Raw genomic sequence first — 18,809 nt, forward strand, 5'->3', positions numbered from 1 at the left:
TGTATCTGTCTTCACTGTAGAAAACACAAATTACATACCCAAAATTGAGGGTAACCTCGGGGCTAGCAAGAGTGAGGAAATTAATTAATATCAGCAGAGAAAAACTACTGGATAAACTAAAGGGACTAAAATCTAGCAAAACCTCAGGACATGATGGCCTACATCCTAGGGTTCTAAAAGAGATAGCTGAAAAGACAGTGGATGCGCTGGTTATGATTTTTCAAAATTTCCTAGAGTTTGGAACAGTCCCTGCAGATTGGAAGCTAGCAAATGTAACACTGCTGTTCAAGAAAGGAGGGGGAGAGAAAAGAGAGAACTACACGCCAGTTAGCCTGACATCAGTTTTTTTTTAATTCTTTCATGGGATGTGGGCGTCGCAGGCCAGGCCAGCATTTATTGCCCATCCCTAATTGCCCTTGAACTGAGTGGCTTGCTAGGCCATTTCAAGGGCATGTAAGAGTCAACCACATTGCTGTTGTCGGGAAAGAGTTGGCATCTATTAAGGAAGTCTTAAGAATGCATTTAGAAATGCATAGTATAATTAGAACAAGTCAACTTGGTTTTACAAAAGGGAAATCATGTTTGACAAATTTATTAGAGTTTTTGAGGATGTAACTAGTAGGGTTGATAAAGGGGAACCAGTAGATGTAGTATACTTGGATTTACAAAAGGCATTCGATAAGGTGCCACACAAAAGGTTAATAGACAAGATAAGAGCTTATGGAGTTGGAGTGATATATTAGCATGGATAGAGGATTGGTTCACAGATAGGAAGCAGAATAGGGATACTGGGGCATTTTCAAGATGGCAGGCTGTGACTAGTGGAGTGCCACAAGGATCACTTCTAGAGCCTTAGCTATTTACAATCTAATTAACGACTTCGATGAAGAGACAGAGAGTAATGTATCCAAGTTTTCTGACGACACAAAGCTAGATGGGAATGCAAGCTGTGCAGAGGACACAAAGCGGCTATAAAGAGATAAAGACAGGTTACGCGAGTGGGCAACAAGGCGGCAGATGGTGTATAATATTGCGAAGTGTGAAGTTATTCACTTTGGTCGTAAGAACAGAAAAGCAGAATATTTTTTAAAAGGTATCAAGCTTATAAATGTTCATGTTCGGAGAGTTAGCATGCGGTGCTGATCCATGTTCAATCGTAGCCTTCAAAAGGGAATTGGATAATTACTTGAAGGAGAAAAAAATTGCAGGGATATGGAGAAAGAGAGGGGTATGGGACTAACTGGATTGCTCTTTGAAAGAGCTGGAACAGACTCAATGGGCTGAATGGCCTCCTTCTGTGCTATACTATTCTATGATTCCAAGATACTATAGGTACAGCATGCGATTAGGAAAACAAATGGCATGTTGGCCTTTGTTGCAAGAGGATTGGAGTACGAGAATAAAGAAGTCTTGTTACAATGGTGCAGGGCTTTGGTGAGACCACACTTGGAATTCTGGGCTCCTGACAGCAGTGAAAAAGGTGGTGGGGGGGCTATCCCGCCTCAGCCATTTGGAGCCCCACGCAGCACATTTCTGCGGCGCCAGGTCACTTAACAGCCTGGGGCTGGGATCTCCATCCCTTTAAAGACGGGGATCCTGCCTCCAATAGCTGCCAACCAATCAGAGAGCTGGCAGCTCAGTAGTATCAGCAGCGCCACCAGGTGCAATGGCCAGTGCCAGTACTGCAGGAGGCCTTGTATCCAGGCCCAGCACTGGAGACCGGGACAACAGGTAAGTGAGGCGGAGTCGCCAAGGCCACTTCAGCAGGGCCTGGCGATTTGGGTGGAAGGGGATTGGTGAGCATTGAGTACATGGGGAGGGGAATCCAGAGAGGTGGGCTGTTTGCTGGCAGGTGCCCTCTGCGGGCCACAGATTGCCCACAGAGGAGGCCCCCACCTCACCCCAAGCCAGCCTCGTTTTTATGGGTGACCTTCTCAATTGGTGGAGGCACCCCTTGCCGCTGGCTTAATGCTAGCAGTGGGGGGAATAAGGCCCTTAAGTGGCTCTTAATAGGCCTCATAAGGGCCTCAATTGACCCCTAGGCAGGAAGGCCGTTTTCAGCCTATCCTGACAACGACTAAATTGTGCTGTGACAGGAAAACAGTGGGCCCTCTGCTCCCCGCCTCTCATCGCAATTCTATGAGCCCCTCCACCTCCCGACCCTTCTCTGGGGGGCCCATAAAATTCAGCCCACTGTGTGCAATTTTGGTCTCCGTATTTAAGGAAGGATATACTTGCATTGGAGGCAGTACAGTGAGTGACACTAGATTGGTCCCTGGGATGAGGGGATTGTCCTATGATGATAGGTTGAGTAATTGGGTCCATAATCTCTGGAGTTCAGAAGAATGAGAGGTGATCTCATTGAAACATACAGGATTCTGAAGGGGCTTGACAGGGTAGATACTGACAAGTTGTTTCCCAAGGCTGGGGAATCTAGAATAAGGGGGTACAGTTTCAGGATAAGGGGCTGATCATTTAGGATTGAGATGAGGAGAAATGTCTTCACTCAAATGCTGTGAATCTTTGGAATTCTCTACCCCAGAGGGTTATGGATGCACCATCATTGAATATATTTAAGGCTGGAATAGATAGATTTTTGATCTCTCAGGGAATCAAGGGATATGGCGAGTGGGCGAGAAAGTGGAGTTGAAGCCCAAGGTCAGCCACGATCATATTGAATGGCAGAGCAGGCTCGATCTGGTCGTATAGTCTACTCCTGCTCCTAGTTCTTAAGTTCGCTGTGTAAAAAATTGTTTATTCATGTTGCCTGTTATTTGTACGATTCGCCTTAAATCTGTATCCTCTGCTTACTGACCCTTCTGCCACTGGAAACAATTTGGCTTTATTTAGTCTATTAAAATCCTTCATGGTTTTGAGCATCTCTATCAATTCTCTTTTTAACCTTTTCTGCTGTAAAGACAGCAATCCCAATTTCTCCCATCTCTCCACGTAACTGAAATCCCTCATCCCTGGTATCGTTCTAGTAAATCTCTTCTGCACCCTCCAAGAGCTTGACATCTTTTCTAAAGTATGGTGCCTAAAATTGCACACAGTACTCCAGCTGGGGCCCACCCAGTGATTTAGAAAGGTTTAAGATAACTTCTTTGCTTTTGTATTCTGTGCCTTCATTAATAAAGCCAAGGATCCCATATGCTTTTTCAACAGCCTTTTGAACTTGTCCTGCCACCTTTGAAGATTTGTGCACATGTACCCCCAGTTCTCTCTGATCCTGCACCCCATTTTAAAATTGTATCATTTAGTTTTTATTGCCTCTCTTCATTCTCCCTACCAAAATGCATCGCTTCACCCATCTATGTGTTAAATTTCAACTGCCATGTATCTGCCATTTCGCCAGTCTACCTATGCCTTTCTGAAGTTAGCTGCTATCCTCCTCACTGCTTACTATATTTCTGAGTTTTGTGTCAACTGCATCTGCAAATTTGGAAATTATGCCCTGTATAACTAAGTCCAGGGCTGGAACTTTACGCCCCCCCCAAAGAGCAGGAAGGTGGCTGGGGGGCGGGGTAAAATGGAGCGGGAGGCACGGGGGACCCTTCCCGACCCGCTCCCGCCTCCGCTGCCACTTTATGCAGGGTGGCAACGACTAAAAACGGGCTGCCCGCCCCAGGCCAATCAAGGCCCTTAAGTAGCTACTTAAGGGCCTCCACCCGCCTCCATGGGGATTTTACTTGTGGCTGGTTGGGTGGCCAGGCCTGAGAAAAGCCGCCTGTTAAAAGCAGGCGACTGTCTGACGTGCTGCAGGGTGGGGGGGGGCCCTCATGATCGGGCACCCTGTGCCCGACGGAAGGCCGCCTCTGCTGCCCCAACCACACCCAACACGCCCCCCCAATCGACCACCCTTGCCTTGCCGGGGCCATACCGATCACCCCGGCGAGGCAACAAAAACTTACCTGCATTCCGTGCTCCCCGACATCTTCCTCACGAAGCCGGGCTGCAGTCCTAGCAGTCGCCACCATCCCGGTGACGCTGCTGGGACAGAGAGCTGCCGGCCCGCTGACTGGCCAGCTGCTCTATTAGGCGGGACTTCCTACCTCAAGCAGGTGGAAGTCGCACCTCAGACCAATTAAAGCCGGCTCCCATCCACCAAGGGTAGAATCCCAGTCCAGGTCATTAATATATATCAAAAAGAACTGTAGTCCTGATACCAACCCCTGAGGTACACCACTGTGTACTTCCAGTCCGAAAAACAACCGTTTTCCACTACCTTTAATCCCATGGGCATCAATTTTACTTACAAGTCCATAAGTGATACTTTGGCAAATGCCTTTTGAAAGTCCAAATACACAACATCAAAAATTCAACTTCATCAACCTTTGCTGCTACTTTATCAAAGAACTCAATCAAGTTAGTCGAGCATGATTTGTCTTTAACAAATCCATGGTGACATTCATTTTTTAGCCCATGCTTTTCCAAATTCCAATCAATTTTGTCCTCATTTATTGTTTCTAAAAATTTCCCCACCACAAACATAGAGCTGACTAGCCTGTTGTTGCCAGGTTTATCCCTCTCCCCCTTTTTTTAACTGCATTTGCTTGCGGGATTTGAACCTTACAAGTTTCAATATTTAATGCCCTTTTGCTGCTTGGATTCTGCAGTACTGTTAGCCACCCAATTTGTCATCTCCAGATGGGTGAGCTGCCGATTGTTGAGCATATTTTACACAGGCAGCTCTATGAAAACATTATAATGAGGTGCCCGAACCAAAATGATTCCCATTCATATTTCCAATATGGAACTTTCCATGCTGGGAGCATGTGTCGGAATTTGTTACTGTCTGCAACTTACAATCTTGGCATGTTCAACTTCATGCCCGGAGTTCTCATTTATAAAATCTATAATTCTTAAAATTGGTGTGTTATTGGAGATTGAGGGCTAAGATTACCTAGGGATGCTTTGCAAAAATTACCATTTTTTTCCTTACAAAATGAATTCCTACTTCCTTACTGGGTTTTTGGTAGGATTTGGTGTGGTACTCATAGGGGGAGATGTAAATTTAACTTTTGAAAAACCATGTAGAATCACTTTTATGTATCTCCTTGTATTTGGCTACAGAATAGTTTTAGCAGAGACCTGGGATTATCAGATTATCAACTTTTCTGTCTGCTCTGGGAATGGTGTGCTCAATCTAAAGGAGGGTTTGAGGAAGAGAGGGCAGTGATAAATGATTTCTTGAACATTTGTTCTGTTCAGTATTTCTGCAAAGATCGTTTGCACATTCCAAAAGGACGTGCTTAGGATTCTGTTAGGAACACTGAACCGAGCAAATCTTCATGAAAGCATTTAACAATGTTGCTGCTCATAACAACCAGAGGAATTCTTATTGTAGGGTAAAAGGAATTTTTTTTCTGGCTTTCATTAATCTTTATTTGAAAAGCCAGTAAATATTTCATTTCATTAAAGTGTTCATATGAGTATTTTGTTGACCACCAAGGGGTAATCATCCAACTCTGCGCTTGTGATGGGCAATCTCGTCCATCCCATATTGCAAAATGACAGCAGCATTTTTTAATATGTGCTGGTGGCAGGTACCCTGCTGCCAGTCTACATTGGAAAATTACCCCTATTATGTTAAAAATGCAAAAAGAAACACATAATTTGAGACATCTATATAAATTAAGAATGTCCTGTCGCATGCTTTGTTGATTTTGGAAGTATTCTAGTAAAGAAATCCAGCACATCGGAAACAACTGCTGTCAAATATTTGTTCGGGAATGTACTCTGAAGTCATTTCAAATTCAGATTGATCTGAAATGAGGCCAATTTGGATCTCTTTAGAATTATCCCAATTTGTCCAGCATGGACCTGTTACAATTTTAGGCACAGTTCACTGTCTGGTTCAGTTAAATGCAGCTTCTGATTTTTGTAGCACAGATGTTAGACTCAAGCAGTCTGAAACTGGTTCCAGAAAACTGGTCAAAACACCTGCATTCAAATTTGAACTCAGGAAGTTTTCTGCTGCATTACAAACAGGATTCAAGGGATCCTTCGTTTCAACTGTTCAGTCACTGAATAAACTAAAGGGGGATATTTTCCTCTGTATATAAAATGGAGAAAACAAGTTTTTTTTAAAGTTAATTATGCACTCTACAGCTTTAGTCACAGAATTTCCAGAATAGATCCATGATTGATTCCAGGATACCTGTTATACCGTCTCTTAATTTGCTTGAGGGGCATCAAAAGATTGAGTGCCATGTGATTGGCTAATTTTTTTAATTCATACTATTGAAATTGCATGCAACAATTTGTGTACTGCTGTATTGTGGCATACTGGTTATAAATATCTATGAAGAAGAGGAAAATCCCATGCTCTTTCATCCTGCTTGTCAGCCTCTGTGAGGAAGATAATGAACTGTTGCCGGCTCACCAACAGTGCATCAGTGGTCTTCCAGATGGGCCTGCACACAGCAAACTAACTCTTTCTGATGTCACTGGAAGCAATCGGAGACACAAACGTTTAGTGCTACACTGACCTTCACTGCCAGAGGCAGTGCAGTACATATCCTGGTGTTAGGCTCCAAGTCTCCCTCCAACAAGTGGCACTGGTAAGTAACTGTCTCCCTGTTGAAACGAAGCCACCTCACACATAGCTCCCATACACAGATATGATGTTTGCACCCTCTTCTTGTAGCCTCTGCAGGTCTTTGGTGCTGCTCTTCCTCCTGAACTGGACAAACCCAGAAGCATTTCCATGTTAAGCAATTAAGAATAAACAAACCCTGCAAAAGCATTCAGGACCTCTACAAACTCTCTCCTCTGAAGTAGTTCACAACCAAAAGATAGACAAAGTAGCCAAAAACCTGGCATAAATGATCCCTGCATTTGTTTCAGGAGGCCGCCATGAATGCCAAGTGAGCACCCAAACCAGCATGGGATGTCACACTGCAAAATTTGACCTCAAGATTTGGCATCCATTTTGGACCCGTAAAATGGGCAAAATGTATACCAATTTTTTAGAAATTGTTTTTAAAAACTTCATGACCTCTGGGTATCTGAAACAAAAACATAGTTCCTGGAAAGTGGCAACGCAGGTAGACAGGGTGGCAAAGAAGGCGTATGGCATGCTTGCCTTCATCGGCCGAGGCATTGAGTACAAGAGTTGGGACGTCATGTTACAGTTGTACATAACTTTGGTTAGGCTACATTTGGAGTACTGTGTGTAGTTCTGGTCGCCGCACTACAGGAAAGATGTGATTAAGCTAGAGAGGGTGCAGAAAAGATTCACAAGGATGGTGCCTGGTTTGGAGGGCTTGAGTTATAAAGAGAGATTAGATAGGCTGCGTCTGTTTTCCCTGGAGCGAAGGAGGCCGAGAGGGGACATGATAGAGGTATATAAAATTATGAGAGGCATAGATAGGGTAGATAGCCAGAGTCTGTTTCCCATGGTAGGGGTGACTAAAACTAGAGAACATAGATTTAAGGTGCGAGGGAGGAGGTTTAAAGGGGATCAAAGGGGTAAATTTTTCACACAAAGAATAGTGGGCATCTGGAATGAGCTGCCTGATGAGGTGGTGGAGGCATCTGGACAGGTACTTGATTGAGCAAGGCATAGAGGGATATGGAATTAATACAGGCAGGTGGGATTAGTATAGATAGGCATTATGGTTGGCATGGACGCGGTAGGCCAAAGGGCCTGTTTCTATGCTGTACGACCCTATGACTAAAAACAAAATAAGTGCTGGAAATGAACAGCCAATCTGTCATCAACTGAAGGATAGAAAAAGTTTAGCATTCCACTTGTGACCCTGAATCGTGAGCCTTTATATATATAAAATGCGGAATGAACTGGTTAAAGTAAACCTTTTAGCATTGTTATCCTTTCTTTCTTTATAGGAAGAAATACAGGATAACAATTGAGAGACGAGCACAACTGCACGAAGCTGACAATGGTAAGCACCACCACTTGCGAGAAGACTCTGTCCGATCCAATCTGTCGACAGCTTAAACAGTAGAACTGAATCTTGCTTTTTATAAACTTCCAATTTTTAGGGAGATTTACCAAAGGTGTCACTGCAAACAAAGGCTGATAAATTCATTCTTTTGAAGGCTAGGCTATTAATTTGTCATAGTTTTTTTTGTTGCTTTTGAAAACTCAGGAAAGATTCACTTATTACACTGCACCACTGTACTGGAAACTTCATCTCTGTGAAGATGATAAAATGTGATTCAGTCCGTTTCATAGAGGCCAGCAGTGACTTAAACGGGCAACTGAAGAGAATCTTCAAAAGAAGATATTTTGTAGATGGTTGTTTACCCCAATATATGTTTCATTGGAACTGTCTAGTATCCATAATAAGAGAAATCTTTTAATCTTAGAACCAAGACAGTATATCATAGTAAGATTCTTAAATTGATAATTCATACCAAAATATGTAAATTTAAAAATTGTGGTTGCTTCAAAGCCACTAAAAGGTAAAACTTACTTTTGATGATGCTGTTGTATGAATGCTTAATGCACTTCAATCAAATTTCTCACTTGACTATTAAAAGAGAGGTATTAATCTGTTTATTTCAAATGGGTCTATGGCTTCATTAAACTAGCAGAAATAGAATTTGGGACACGCCTTAAGCATTTGTACAATAATGTAAATGACAGAAATTTCTACCCTTCTGTGCATTCATCTGTGTGAATATGTATTTCCTATTTTTACATGTAAAGCACTGCAATTTGTACTTTACAGTTGCTGCATATGCCAGAGAATGCTTGTGGAACTATGCTGCTGTTTGCTCTGTTATAAAAGTAACTTGGTTTAGCTGACATGATTTGTTAAAGCTTCAGTGATAGATAAATGGCAACAATAATTTGTATTTATGTAGTGCTTTTAATGTATGAACCAGCCCAAGGCTCTTTACTGATAATAATCCAGTAAACTTTATTGCTCTTGTCATATTTGCAAGCCTGTAAAGAGTGGCTCAATCACTGGCAGCTAAGGATCATTTCTTTTACACAATAGTTGTTGGCTTTACTTACCAAGGATTGTAATCACTGCAATTTTGAAACCTATAGTGCAGTGTTAGGATTTAGTTATAATTCTCATACTAAACCATATGGACTGTATAATGAATATTGACTTTCAACTTTGGCAATAAACATTATACACCTTTGAATAATTTGGGAATACTGTTGTAAAGGGGTATATGACAAATAAGTCGATATTTTTAGACTATAATAAGAAAAATATCAAGTAATTCCTCGTATTTTCAACAATATGCTAAACAATATTAAAATAATATGGATACACTTGTACAGTGTTAGGACAGGTGAGCCTTTAATGCCTGTTTTAGAAAGGTTCTTGAAAATAATATTCAACCATTATGCAAGTTGATTGATTTAGATGCTATTATTAGTGTTTTAGTAGGCAATGAGAATATAAATCCTGCAGGAAAGACCCAGTAAAGCTCCTAATTTGGAAGGCACAGAAATTGGTTACATATGTTGACAAATGTTTGTATATATATACTTGTCATGGTGGAAAAGGTTTTGAATATTGCAAGTTATTTGTGCCTTGTAATGTCCTCACTAGATTCTAAATGCAGCAGCAAGATTTGAGCAAGTTGCAACATTTTAACATGAACATTTACTTCCACAGTACAGTGGTTCATTTTGCTCATTTTAGTTTATTCATGTATTTCTACAAGCAAATAATACTGTATTTGCCCCAGGAATGCACTCTGCAAGTGTAAATACTATACATCTGATGGATTTTGTAATGGATTATGCCATCAGATTATATCTGTGAGGTTATTGCGTAACTCTCAACCCAACTGCAAGAGAATCAAAACTGGCTTTTAAAAATAGAAACTCATTATCCAAGAAAACCAAACAGAAAAACATGTCCTTCTTAAATATATATTTGAAGTAAGTGTGGAGTACTGAAGTTGAATTGCAAATTAGGTATTTGAACATTTGCACCAGGCTTCAAATGAGATCATTGTGTCGAAATGAAAGAGCTTTGCACCTGAATTCAGAAGAAAACCAGTTTATTTACTTAATTAAAGATTTTATGAGTTTTCTGATATTTTTGTCACTTCCAGCATGTACCACTAGAAACAATGTTAGCAACTGATGCTATGAAATGGACAATTGTGCATTTGCTGGTGCTGTCAGTGTTCAAATTGTGAGCTGCTGTTTTTAATATGTAATTAAAAATGGAAAGAATGTGTATTAAGGTTTAGCGATTTGAGAATACTGGAAATAAAATGAATTGATTTCTGATTGGTATGGATGTTTGAAGTGCAAATGCAAGGGTGCCATGTAGTATAACAGTAATATACTGGCATAAGTAGAACTATCTGCATATAATGTGATATTTATTTAACAGTTGTGTAGAATTTAATATTCATAACTGTAGATAGAGTTTTTTTATTACTATTGTGTTATATATTCATTCAAGATGTGTTGGTCAGTTTTAGATTACCTATATGCTGTGTTGCATTTTGTCTGTGGGCCTTAATAATATGTAAATGTCTTTGTAAACAATTTTATTTTCTGTAAACCAATATGTGGTATATTCTTCACAGAATATTAAAGGCAGGCAGATATTGGCAATAAAATAATGTATAAGTGAAAACCTTTGTTCCTTTGTCTGTGTAATTCTGTGTAACGACGCACATGATGCACACACTATTGTTTGCAAAATGCTTAGCATGCTGTAGCTGCTACAATATGTTCATAAACTACTTGGTCAAATGAGTAATGCACCTGATCAAGTAATATTTAAATGCCCGTGCAGGTTTACCTGTTCCAGTTGTGTACTCAGAGCTAACTTTGTCATTGGTATCATGTAAATAGATCACTTTTAACTGCATGAATGCGAATGCTGTTTTGTTGTGCTAACTTACACCTACATGCTATACAGTAATTAAGCAATCTTGTCACTATTTTAACCTCTTTACTGCTGACTCTATATCAAGCTATCACTTTTTAGAAATAAAATATTTACAATTTTTGTCACTTGCAGTAAGGGGGTTAACACATGCTTCCCATTTTATTCCCTTAGGTCCACACTGCTGCCACCCACTGCTATGCCTAATCCTTCAGCAGAGAGCACAGGATGATCTGAGTCATAATCTACTCCATAGACCCCATTAATGTCATATCGTAATTGGTCAACAGGAGGTGCATGTCTGCAGGGTGGTACTGGTCCTGCCAGTTATTCCTCAAGCTGAGATGGAATGTGCTTCCGGGCCTAGACCTGGTCAGACTTGCCACTGACGTACAGCTTTCAGAAGTGCTTGACTTTCATGTGTAATGTTTGCACGAGAGAAGGTTCAAAACTCCCATGCATTAAGATGTTTGCTGTGGGTTCCTACTTTCAAAAATATCCTACCAACTGCTTTCTATCAAAAGATGCTCTCCCCAGGTAGCATCTTAAATATTTCTCACAATATTAGGTCGAACAAAAAGATTGAACAATATCAAAAGATTTTCTGAACTCATATCTTGGTTTTGGCTCTTTCCAAGGGACATTTTGTCAATATCCTTGTTCGAGCACTTGAACATTCTTGAGTGTCATAGAGTTTTGATAAATATTAAAGTGCTGATATTTCTGTAAGTCCATTCCCATTTCTTCAACAAATTATAAATTTTCTGAATCTTGTTTGAAAAGCAGCCAATGTCAGTGACATTTAGCAGGTCAATAGTACACGATACAAAAACTTCTTCATATATCTATGATCACCGACAACAGCTTCACAATTAAATTATTTAAATCTGAGTCCTAAATGGCTGACCCCTTCTCTTGAGACTATCATGCATAGTTCTGCACTGTCCAGCCAGGAGAAATAGCCTCTCTGCATTTACTGTGTAAAGCCCTCGAAGAAATTTACACATTTTAATGAGATTACCTCTCATTCTTCCAAAGTCCAGAGAATATAGTTCCATTCTACTCAATCTCTCCTCAAAAGACAACCCTCTCATTCCAGTAATCAATCAAATTGAACCTTCATTGAACCCCCACAAAGACGAGCATATCCTTCATTAACTAAGGTGGCCAAAATTGTACACAGTATTCCAGGAGGCTCAGAGGGTTGTGAATCTTTGGAATTCTCTAACCCAGAGTGCTGTGGATGCTCAGTCAATGAATATATTCCTAGACTGAGATTGATAGATTCTTGGACACAAAGGAAATCAAGGGATCTGGGAATCGTATGGGAAAGTGCATTTGATATAGAAGTCCAACTTTGATTTTATTGAATGGCGAAACAGGCTCAAGGAGCCATATGTCTTACGACCCCTCGAGCCTGCTCCACTATTCAATATGATCTGGCTGATCTTCTACCTCAGCTGCACTTTCCCGCCTGCTCCCCACGTCTCTTGATTCCCAGAGAGACCAAAAATCTATTTCAGCCTTGAATATACTTAATGATGGAGCATCCACAACCCTTTGGGATAGTGAGTTCCAAAGATTCACAACCCGCTGAGTGAAAAAATGTTTCCTCATCTCAGTCCTAAATGATAAACCCCTCATCCTGAGATTATGCCCCCATGTTCTAGATTCCCTAGCCAGGGGAAATAACCTTTCAGTGTCTGCACTGTTCTGGGGCCACAGCTGTTCGCAATCTATATAAATGATTTCGATGTGCGGACCACCACATTTGCTGACACTAAACAAGGTGAGAATGTAAGTTGTGAGGAGGATGTAAGGAGGCTTGAAGGGGGCTTGGGCAGGCTAAGTGAATGGGCAAGAACACGGCAGAAGGAATTTAATGTGAATAAGTGTGAAGTTATCCACTTTGGTAGAAAAAACAGAAAGACAGAGTATTAAATGGTGAGAGGTTGGGAAGTGTTGATGTCCAAAGGGACCTGGGGGTCCTTGTTCATGAATCAATAAAAGGTAGCATGCAGGTGCAGCAAGCAATTAGGAAGGCAAAAGGTATGTTGACCTTTAACGCCAGGGAATTTGAGTACAGAAATAAAAATGTCTTGCTGCAGTTGTATTGAGCCTTGGTGAGACTGCACCTGGAGAATTGTGTACAGTTTTGGTCTCCTTATCTAAGGAAGGATATACTTGCTATAGAGGGAGTGCAACGGAGGTTCACCAGACTAACTCCTGGGATGGTGGGATTGTATTATGGGGAGAGATTGAGGAAACTGGGCCTGTATTCTCCAGAGTTTCGAAGAATGAGAGGTGATCTCATTGAAACTTATAAAATTCTTACAGGCATGACTGTGGAAGTAGATAGGATGTTTCCTCTGGCTGGTGAGTCTAGAACCAGAGGACATAGTTTCAGAATAAGGGGCAGGCCATTTAAGACTGAGATGAGGAGGAATTTCTTCACTCAGAAGGTGGTGAATCTTTGGAATTCTCTACCCCAGAGGGGTGTGGAAGCTCAATCACTGAGCATGTTTAAGACAGAACAAAGAAACAAAGAACAAAGATAATTACAGCACAGGAACAGGCCCTTCGGCCCTCCAAGCCTGCGCCGATCCAGATCCTCTCTCTAAACATGTCGCCTATTTTCTAAGGTTCTGTATCTCTTTTCTTCCTGCCCATTCATGTATCTGTCTAGATACATCTTAAAAGACTCCATCGTGCCCGCATCTACCACCTCCGCTGGCAATGCGTTCCAGGTGCCCACCACCCTCTGCGTAAAGAACTTTCCACGCATATCCCCCCTAAATTTTTCCCCTTTCACTTTGAACTCGTGTCCTCTAGTAATTGAAACCCCCACTCTGGGAAAAAGCCTCTTGCTATCCACCCTGTCTATACCTCTCATGATTTTGTACACCTCAATCAGGTCCCCCCTCAACCTCCGTCTTTCTAACGAAAATAATCCTAATCTGCTCAACCTCTCTTCATAGCTAGCGCCCTCCATACCAGGCAACATCCTGGTGAACCTCCTCTGCACCCTCTCCAAAGCATCCACATCCTTTTGATAATGTGGCGACCAGAACTGTACGCAGTATTCCAAATGTGGCCGAACCAAAGTCCTATACAACTGTAACATGACCTGCCAACTCTTGTACTCAATGCCCCGTCCGATGAAGGAAAGCATGCCGTATGCCTTCTTGACCACTCTATTTACCTGCGTTGCCACCTTCAGGGAACAGTGGACCTGAACACCCAAATCTCTCTGGACATCAATTTTCCCCAGGACTTTTCCATTTACTGTATAGTTCACTCTTGAATTGGATCTTCCAAAATGCATCACCTCGCATTTGCCCTGATTGAACTCCATCTGCCATTTCTCTGCCCAACTCTCCAATCTATCTATATTCTGCTGTATTCTCTGACAGTCCCCTTCACTATCTGCTACTCCCCCAATCTTAGTGTCGTCTGCAAATTTGCTAATCAGTCCACCTATACTTTCCTCCAAATCATTAATGTATATCACAAACAACAGTGGTCCCAGCACGGATCCCTGTGGAACACCACTGGTCACACGTCTCCATTTTGAGAAACTCCCTTCTACTGCTACTCTCTGTCTCCTGTTGCCCAGCCAGTTCTTTATCCATCTAGCTAGTACACCTTGGACCCCAAGCGCCTTCACTTTCTCCATCAGCCTGCCATGGGGAACCTTATCAAACGCCTTACTGAAGTCCATGTATATGACATCGACAGCCCTTCCCTCATCAATCAACTTTGTCACTTCCTCAAAGAATTCTATTAAGTTGGTAAGACATGACCTTCCCTGCACGAAACCATGTTGCCTATCACTGATGAGCCCATTTTCTTCCAAATGGGAATAGATCCTATCCCTCAGTATCTTCTCCAGCAGCTTCCCTACCACTGACGTCAGGCTCACCGGTCTATAATTACCTGGATTATCCCTGCTACCCTTCTTAAACAAGGGGACAACATTAGCAATTCTCCAGTCCTCCGGGACCTCACCCGTGTTTAAGGATGCTGCAAAGATATCTGTTAAGGCCCCAGCTATTTCCTCTCTCGCTTCCCTCAGTAACCTGGGATAGATCCCATCCAGACCTGGGGACTTGTCCACCTTAATGCCCTTTAGAATACCCAACACTTCCTCCCTCCTTATGCCGACTTGACCTAGAGTAATCAAACATCTGTTCCTAACCTCAACATCCGTCATGTCCCTCTCCTCGGTGAATACCGATGCAAAGTACTCGTTTAGAATCTCACCCATTTTCTCTGAGTCCAAGCATAACATTCCTCCTTTGTCCTGTGGTGGGCCAATCCTTTCTCTAGTTACCCTCTTTCTCCTTATATATGAATAAAAGGCTTTGGGATTTTCCTTAACCCTGTTTGCTAAAGATATTTCATGACCCCTTTTAGCCCTCTTAATTCCTCGTTTCAGATTGGTCCTACATTCCCGATATTCTTTCAAAGCTTCGTCTTTCATCAGCCGCCTAGACCTTATGTATGCTTCCTTTTTCCTCTTAGCTAGTCTCACAATTTCACCTGTCATCCATGGTTCCCTAATCTTGCCATTTCTATCCCTCATTTTCACAGGAACATGTCTCTCCTGCATGCTAATCAACCTCTCTTTAAAAGCCTCCCACATATCACATGTGGATTTACCTTCAAACAGCTGCTCCCAATCTACATTTCCCAGCTCCTGCCGAATTTTGGTATAGTTGGCCTTCCCCCAATTTAGCACTCTTCCTTTAGGACCACTCTCGTCTTTGTCCATGAGTATTTTAAAGCTTACGGAATTGTGATCACTATTCCCAAAGTAGTCCCCTACTGAAACTTCAACAACCTGGCCGGGCTCATTCCCCAGCACCAGGTCCAGTATGGCCCCTTCCCGAGTTGGACTATTTACATACTGCTCTAGAAAACCCTCCTGGATGCTCCTTACAAATTCTGCTCCATCTGGACCTCTAACACTAAGCGAATCCCAGTCAATGTTGGGAAAATTAAAATCTCCTATCACCACCACCCTGTTGCTCCTACATCTTTCCATAATCTGTTTACATATTTGTACCTCTATCTCACGCTCACTGTTGGGAGGCCTGTAGTACAGCCCCAACATTGTTACCGCACCCTTCCTATTTCTGAGTTCTGTCCATATTGCCTCACTGCTCGAGTCCTCCATAGTGCCCTCCTTCAGCACAGCTGTGATATCCTCTTTGACCAGTAATGCAACTCCTCCACCCCTTTTACCTCCCTCTCTTTCCCGCCTGAAGCATCGATATCCTGGGATATTTAGTTGCCAATCATGCCCTTCCCTCAACCAAGTCTCAGTAATAGCAATAACATCATACTCCCAGGTACTAATCCAAGCCCTAAGTTCATCTGCCTTACCTACTACACTTCTTGCATTAAAACAAATGCACCTCAGACCACTAGTCCCTTTATATTCATCATCTGCTCCCTGCCTGCTCTTCCCCTTAGTCACACTGACTTCATTATCTAGTTCCTTACAGGCTTTTGTTACTACCTCCTTACTGTCAACTGACCTCAATTGGTTCCCATCCCCCTGCCACATTAGTTGAAACCCTCCCCAACAGCGTTAGCAAAAGCACCTCCAAGGACATTGGTTCCAGTCCGGCCCAGGTGTAGACCGTCCAATTTGTAATAGTCCCACCTCCCCCAGAACCGGTCCCAATGTCCCAAAAATCTGAACCCCTCCTTCCTGCACCATCTCTCAAGCCACGCATTCATCCTGACTATTCTTTCATTTTTACTCTGACTATCACGTGGCACTGGTAGTAATCCTGAGATTACTACCTCTGAGGTCCTACTTTTTAAGTTGGCTCCTAACTCCCTAAACTCTGCTTGTAGGACCTCATCCCGTTTTTTACCTATATCATTAGTGCCTATGTGCACAATGACAACTGGCTGTTCACCCTCCCCCTTTAGAATGTTCTGCAGCCGATCTGAGACGTCCCTGACCCGTGCACCTGGGAGGCAACATACCATTCGGGAGCCTCGTTTTCGACCACAGAACCGTCTATCTACTCCCCTTACAATCGAATCCCCTATGACTATAGCCCTTCCACTCTTTTTCCCGCCCTTCTGAACAGCAGAGCCAGCCACGGTGCCATGGACCTGGCTACTGCTGCCTTCCCCTGGTGAGCCATCTCCCTCAACAGTATCCAAAACGGTATACTTGTTTTGGAGGGAGATGACCGCAGGGGACTCCTGCGCTGCCTTCCTGCTCTTTCTCTGCCTTTTGGTCACCCATTCCCTTTCTCCCTCAGCAATCCTAATCTGCGGTGTGACCAATTCACTAAACGTGCTATCCACGACCTCCTCAGCATCGCGCATGCTCCAAAGTGAGTCCATCCGCAGCTCGAGAGCCGTCATGCGGTCTAACAAGAGCTGCAGCTGGACACACTTCCTGCACGTGAAGGAGTCAGGATCATCAGCCATGTCCCTGAGCTCCCACATTGAGCAAGAGGAGCATGATACGGGTCTGAGATCTCCTGCCATTTTTAATCTTACGTTTAAACTTAGTTAAATGAAAAAGGAACGAAAAGTTTTTACCAATCACAATAAAACCAGAGAAATCGAAAAAGCCTTACCTTATAAACACCCCACCGAGTCCTTTTTTTTTGGTTAGAGGAGGAGGGCGGGTGGGAGACACTACAAGTGTGGTGTCTCGGGTTCAGAACCCGCCCAAATATATAGTGTTTTACTTACCCAGCAGCCCCCTGGCCTCCGCCAAAAAACAAAAGGAAATTAAATTTACTTTCAAACTGACCTTCCCAGCTGCTCACTCGCTCACACTCTGCTCCCGAAAAAGCTGCTGCACTGAAAGGAAAGTTATTTTAAACCACCCAAATATATAGTGTTTTACTTACCCAGCAGCCCCCTGGCCTCCGCCGAAAAACAAAAGGAAATTAAATTTACTTTCAAACTGACCTTCCCAGCTGCTCACTCGCTCACACTCTGCTCCCGAAAAAGCTGCTGCACTGAAAGGAAAGTTATTTTAAACCGCCCAAATATATAGTGTTTTACTTACCCAGCAGCCCCCTGGCCTCCGCCGAAAAACAAAAGGAAATTAAATTTACTTTCAAACTGACCTTCCCAGCTGCTCACTCGCTCACACTCTGCTCCCGAAAAAGCTGCTGCACTGGAGAAATCGATAGATATCTGGATACTAATGACATAAAGGGATATGTGAATAATGCGGGAAAGTGGCATTGCGGTAGCTGATCGGCCATGATCTATTTGAATGGCGGAGCAAGCTCGAAGGGCTGAATGGCTTACTCGTGCTCCTATATTCCTATCTTATAAACACAGGGGTGATGAGTGAATGGGAGTTGATATGAATTAGGATACAGGCAGCATAGTTTTGGATGAGCTCAAGCTTACAGATGAGGCAAGGTGGGAGGCTGGCCAGGACAGCATTGGAACAGTCAAGTCTAGAGGTAGTAAAGGCATGGATGAGTGTTACAGTAGCAGATGAGCTGAGGCGGGGTAAATGACATTACGGAGATGGAAATTGGTAGAATTAGTAATGAAATGGCAAGGATATAATGTTGAAAGCTCAGCTCAGGGTCAAATAGGATACCAAGTTTGTCAGCAGTCTGAATCATCTTCAGACAGTGTTCAGGGAGAGGCATGGAGTCGGAGACTAGAAAAGGGAGTTTGTGGCAAGAACCAAAGACAATGCTTCAGTCTTAGCAGTATTTAAGTGGAGGCAATTTCTGCTCATCCAGTATTGGATGTTGCACCAAAGTGTGACATCAGAGATCAGAGATGTTTGAGGTGTCGAGAGAGGTCGTGGTGAAGTAGAGCTGGGTGTCGTCAGTGTATATGTGGAACTGGGCATGTTTTCACATGATGTTGCCGATGGGCAGCATGTAGTATAAGGTAAAGTGCTGAGTGTTCTGTATCCACTGCTACTTGTTTCTTGAAAACATTTCATTAGTT

General features: G+C 42.7%; 1 protein-coding gene and 1 long non-coding RNA gene across 8 annotated transcripts in view; one reads left to right on the top strand and one right to left on the bottom strand.

Annotated features, from left to right (window-relative positions):
* Positions 1-11,555, top strand: part of npr3 (natriuretic peptide receptor 3) — a 125,679-nt gene extending 114,124 nt beyond the window's left edge. For 2 of the 6 annotated variants that reach the window (XM_068032516.1, XM_068032524.1), the window contains exons 8-9: positions 7,852-7,907; positions 11,019-11,555. In XM_068032516.1, coding sequence (XP_067888617.1) covers positions 7,852-7,907; positions 11,019-11,110 — 148 coding nt within the window. In that variant the 3' untranslated portion in view covers positions 11,111-11,555. Of the gene's footprint in view, positions 1-7,851; positions 8,535-11,018 lie in introns of those variants that run through there. The other 4 variants (XM_068032533.1, XM_068032543.1, XM_068032560.1 and 1 more) reach the window with 3 other exon arrangements.
* LOC137370219 (uncharacterized) overlaps positions 1-18,809 on the bottom strand; it is a 30,842-nt gene that overhangs the window by 3,487 nt on the left and 8,546 nt on the right. The gene's annotated exons all lie outside the window — the stretch shown is intronic.

This window comes from Heterodontus francisci, chromosome 1, assembly GCF_036365525.1.
Source record: "Heterodontus francisci isolate sHetFra1 chromosome 1, sHetFra1.hap1, whole genome shotgun sequence".
Classification (NCBI taxonomy): Eukaryota; Metazoa; Chordata; class Chondrichthyes; order Heterodontiformes; family Heterodontidae; genus Heterodontus; species Heterodontus francisci.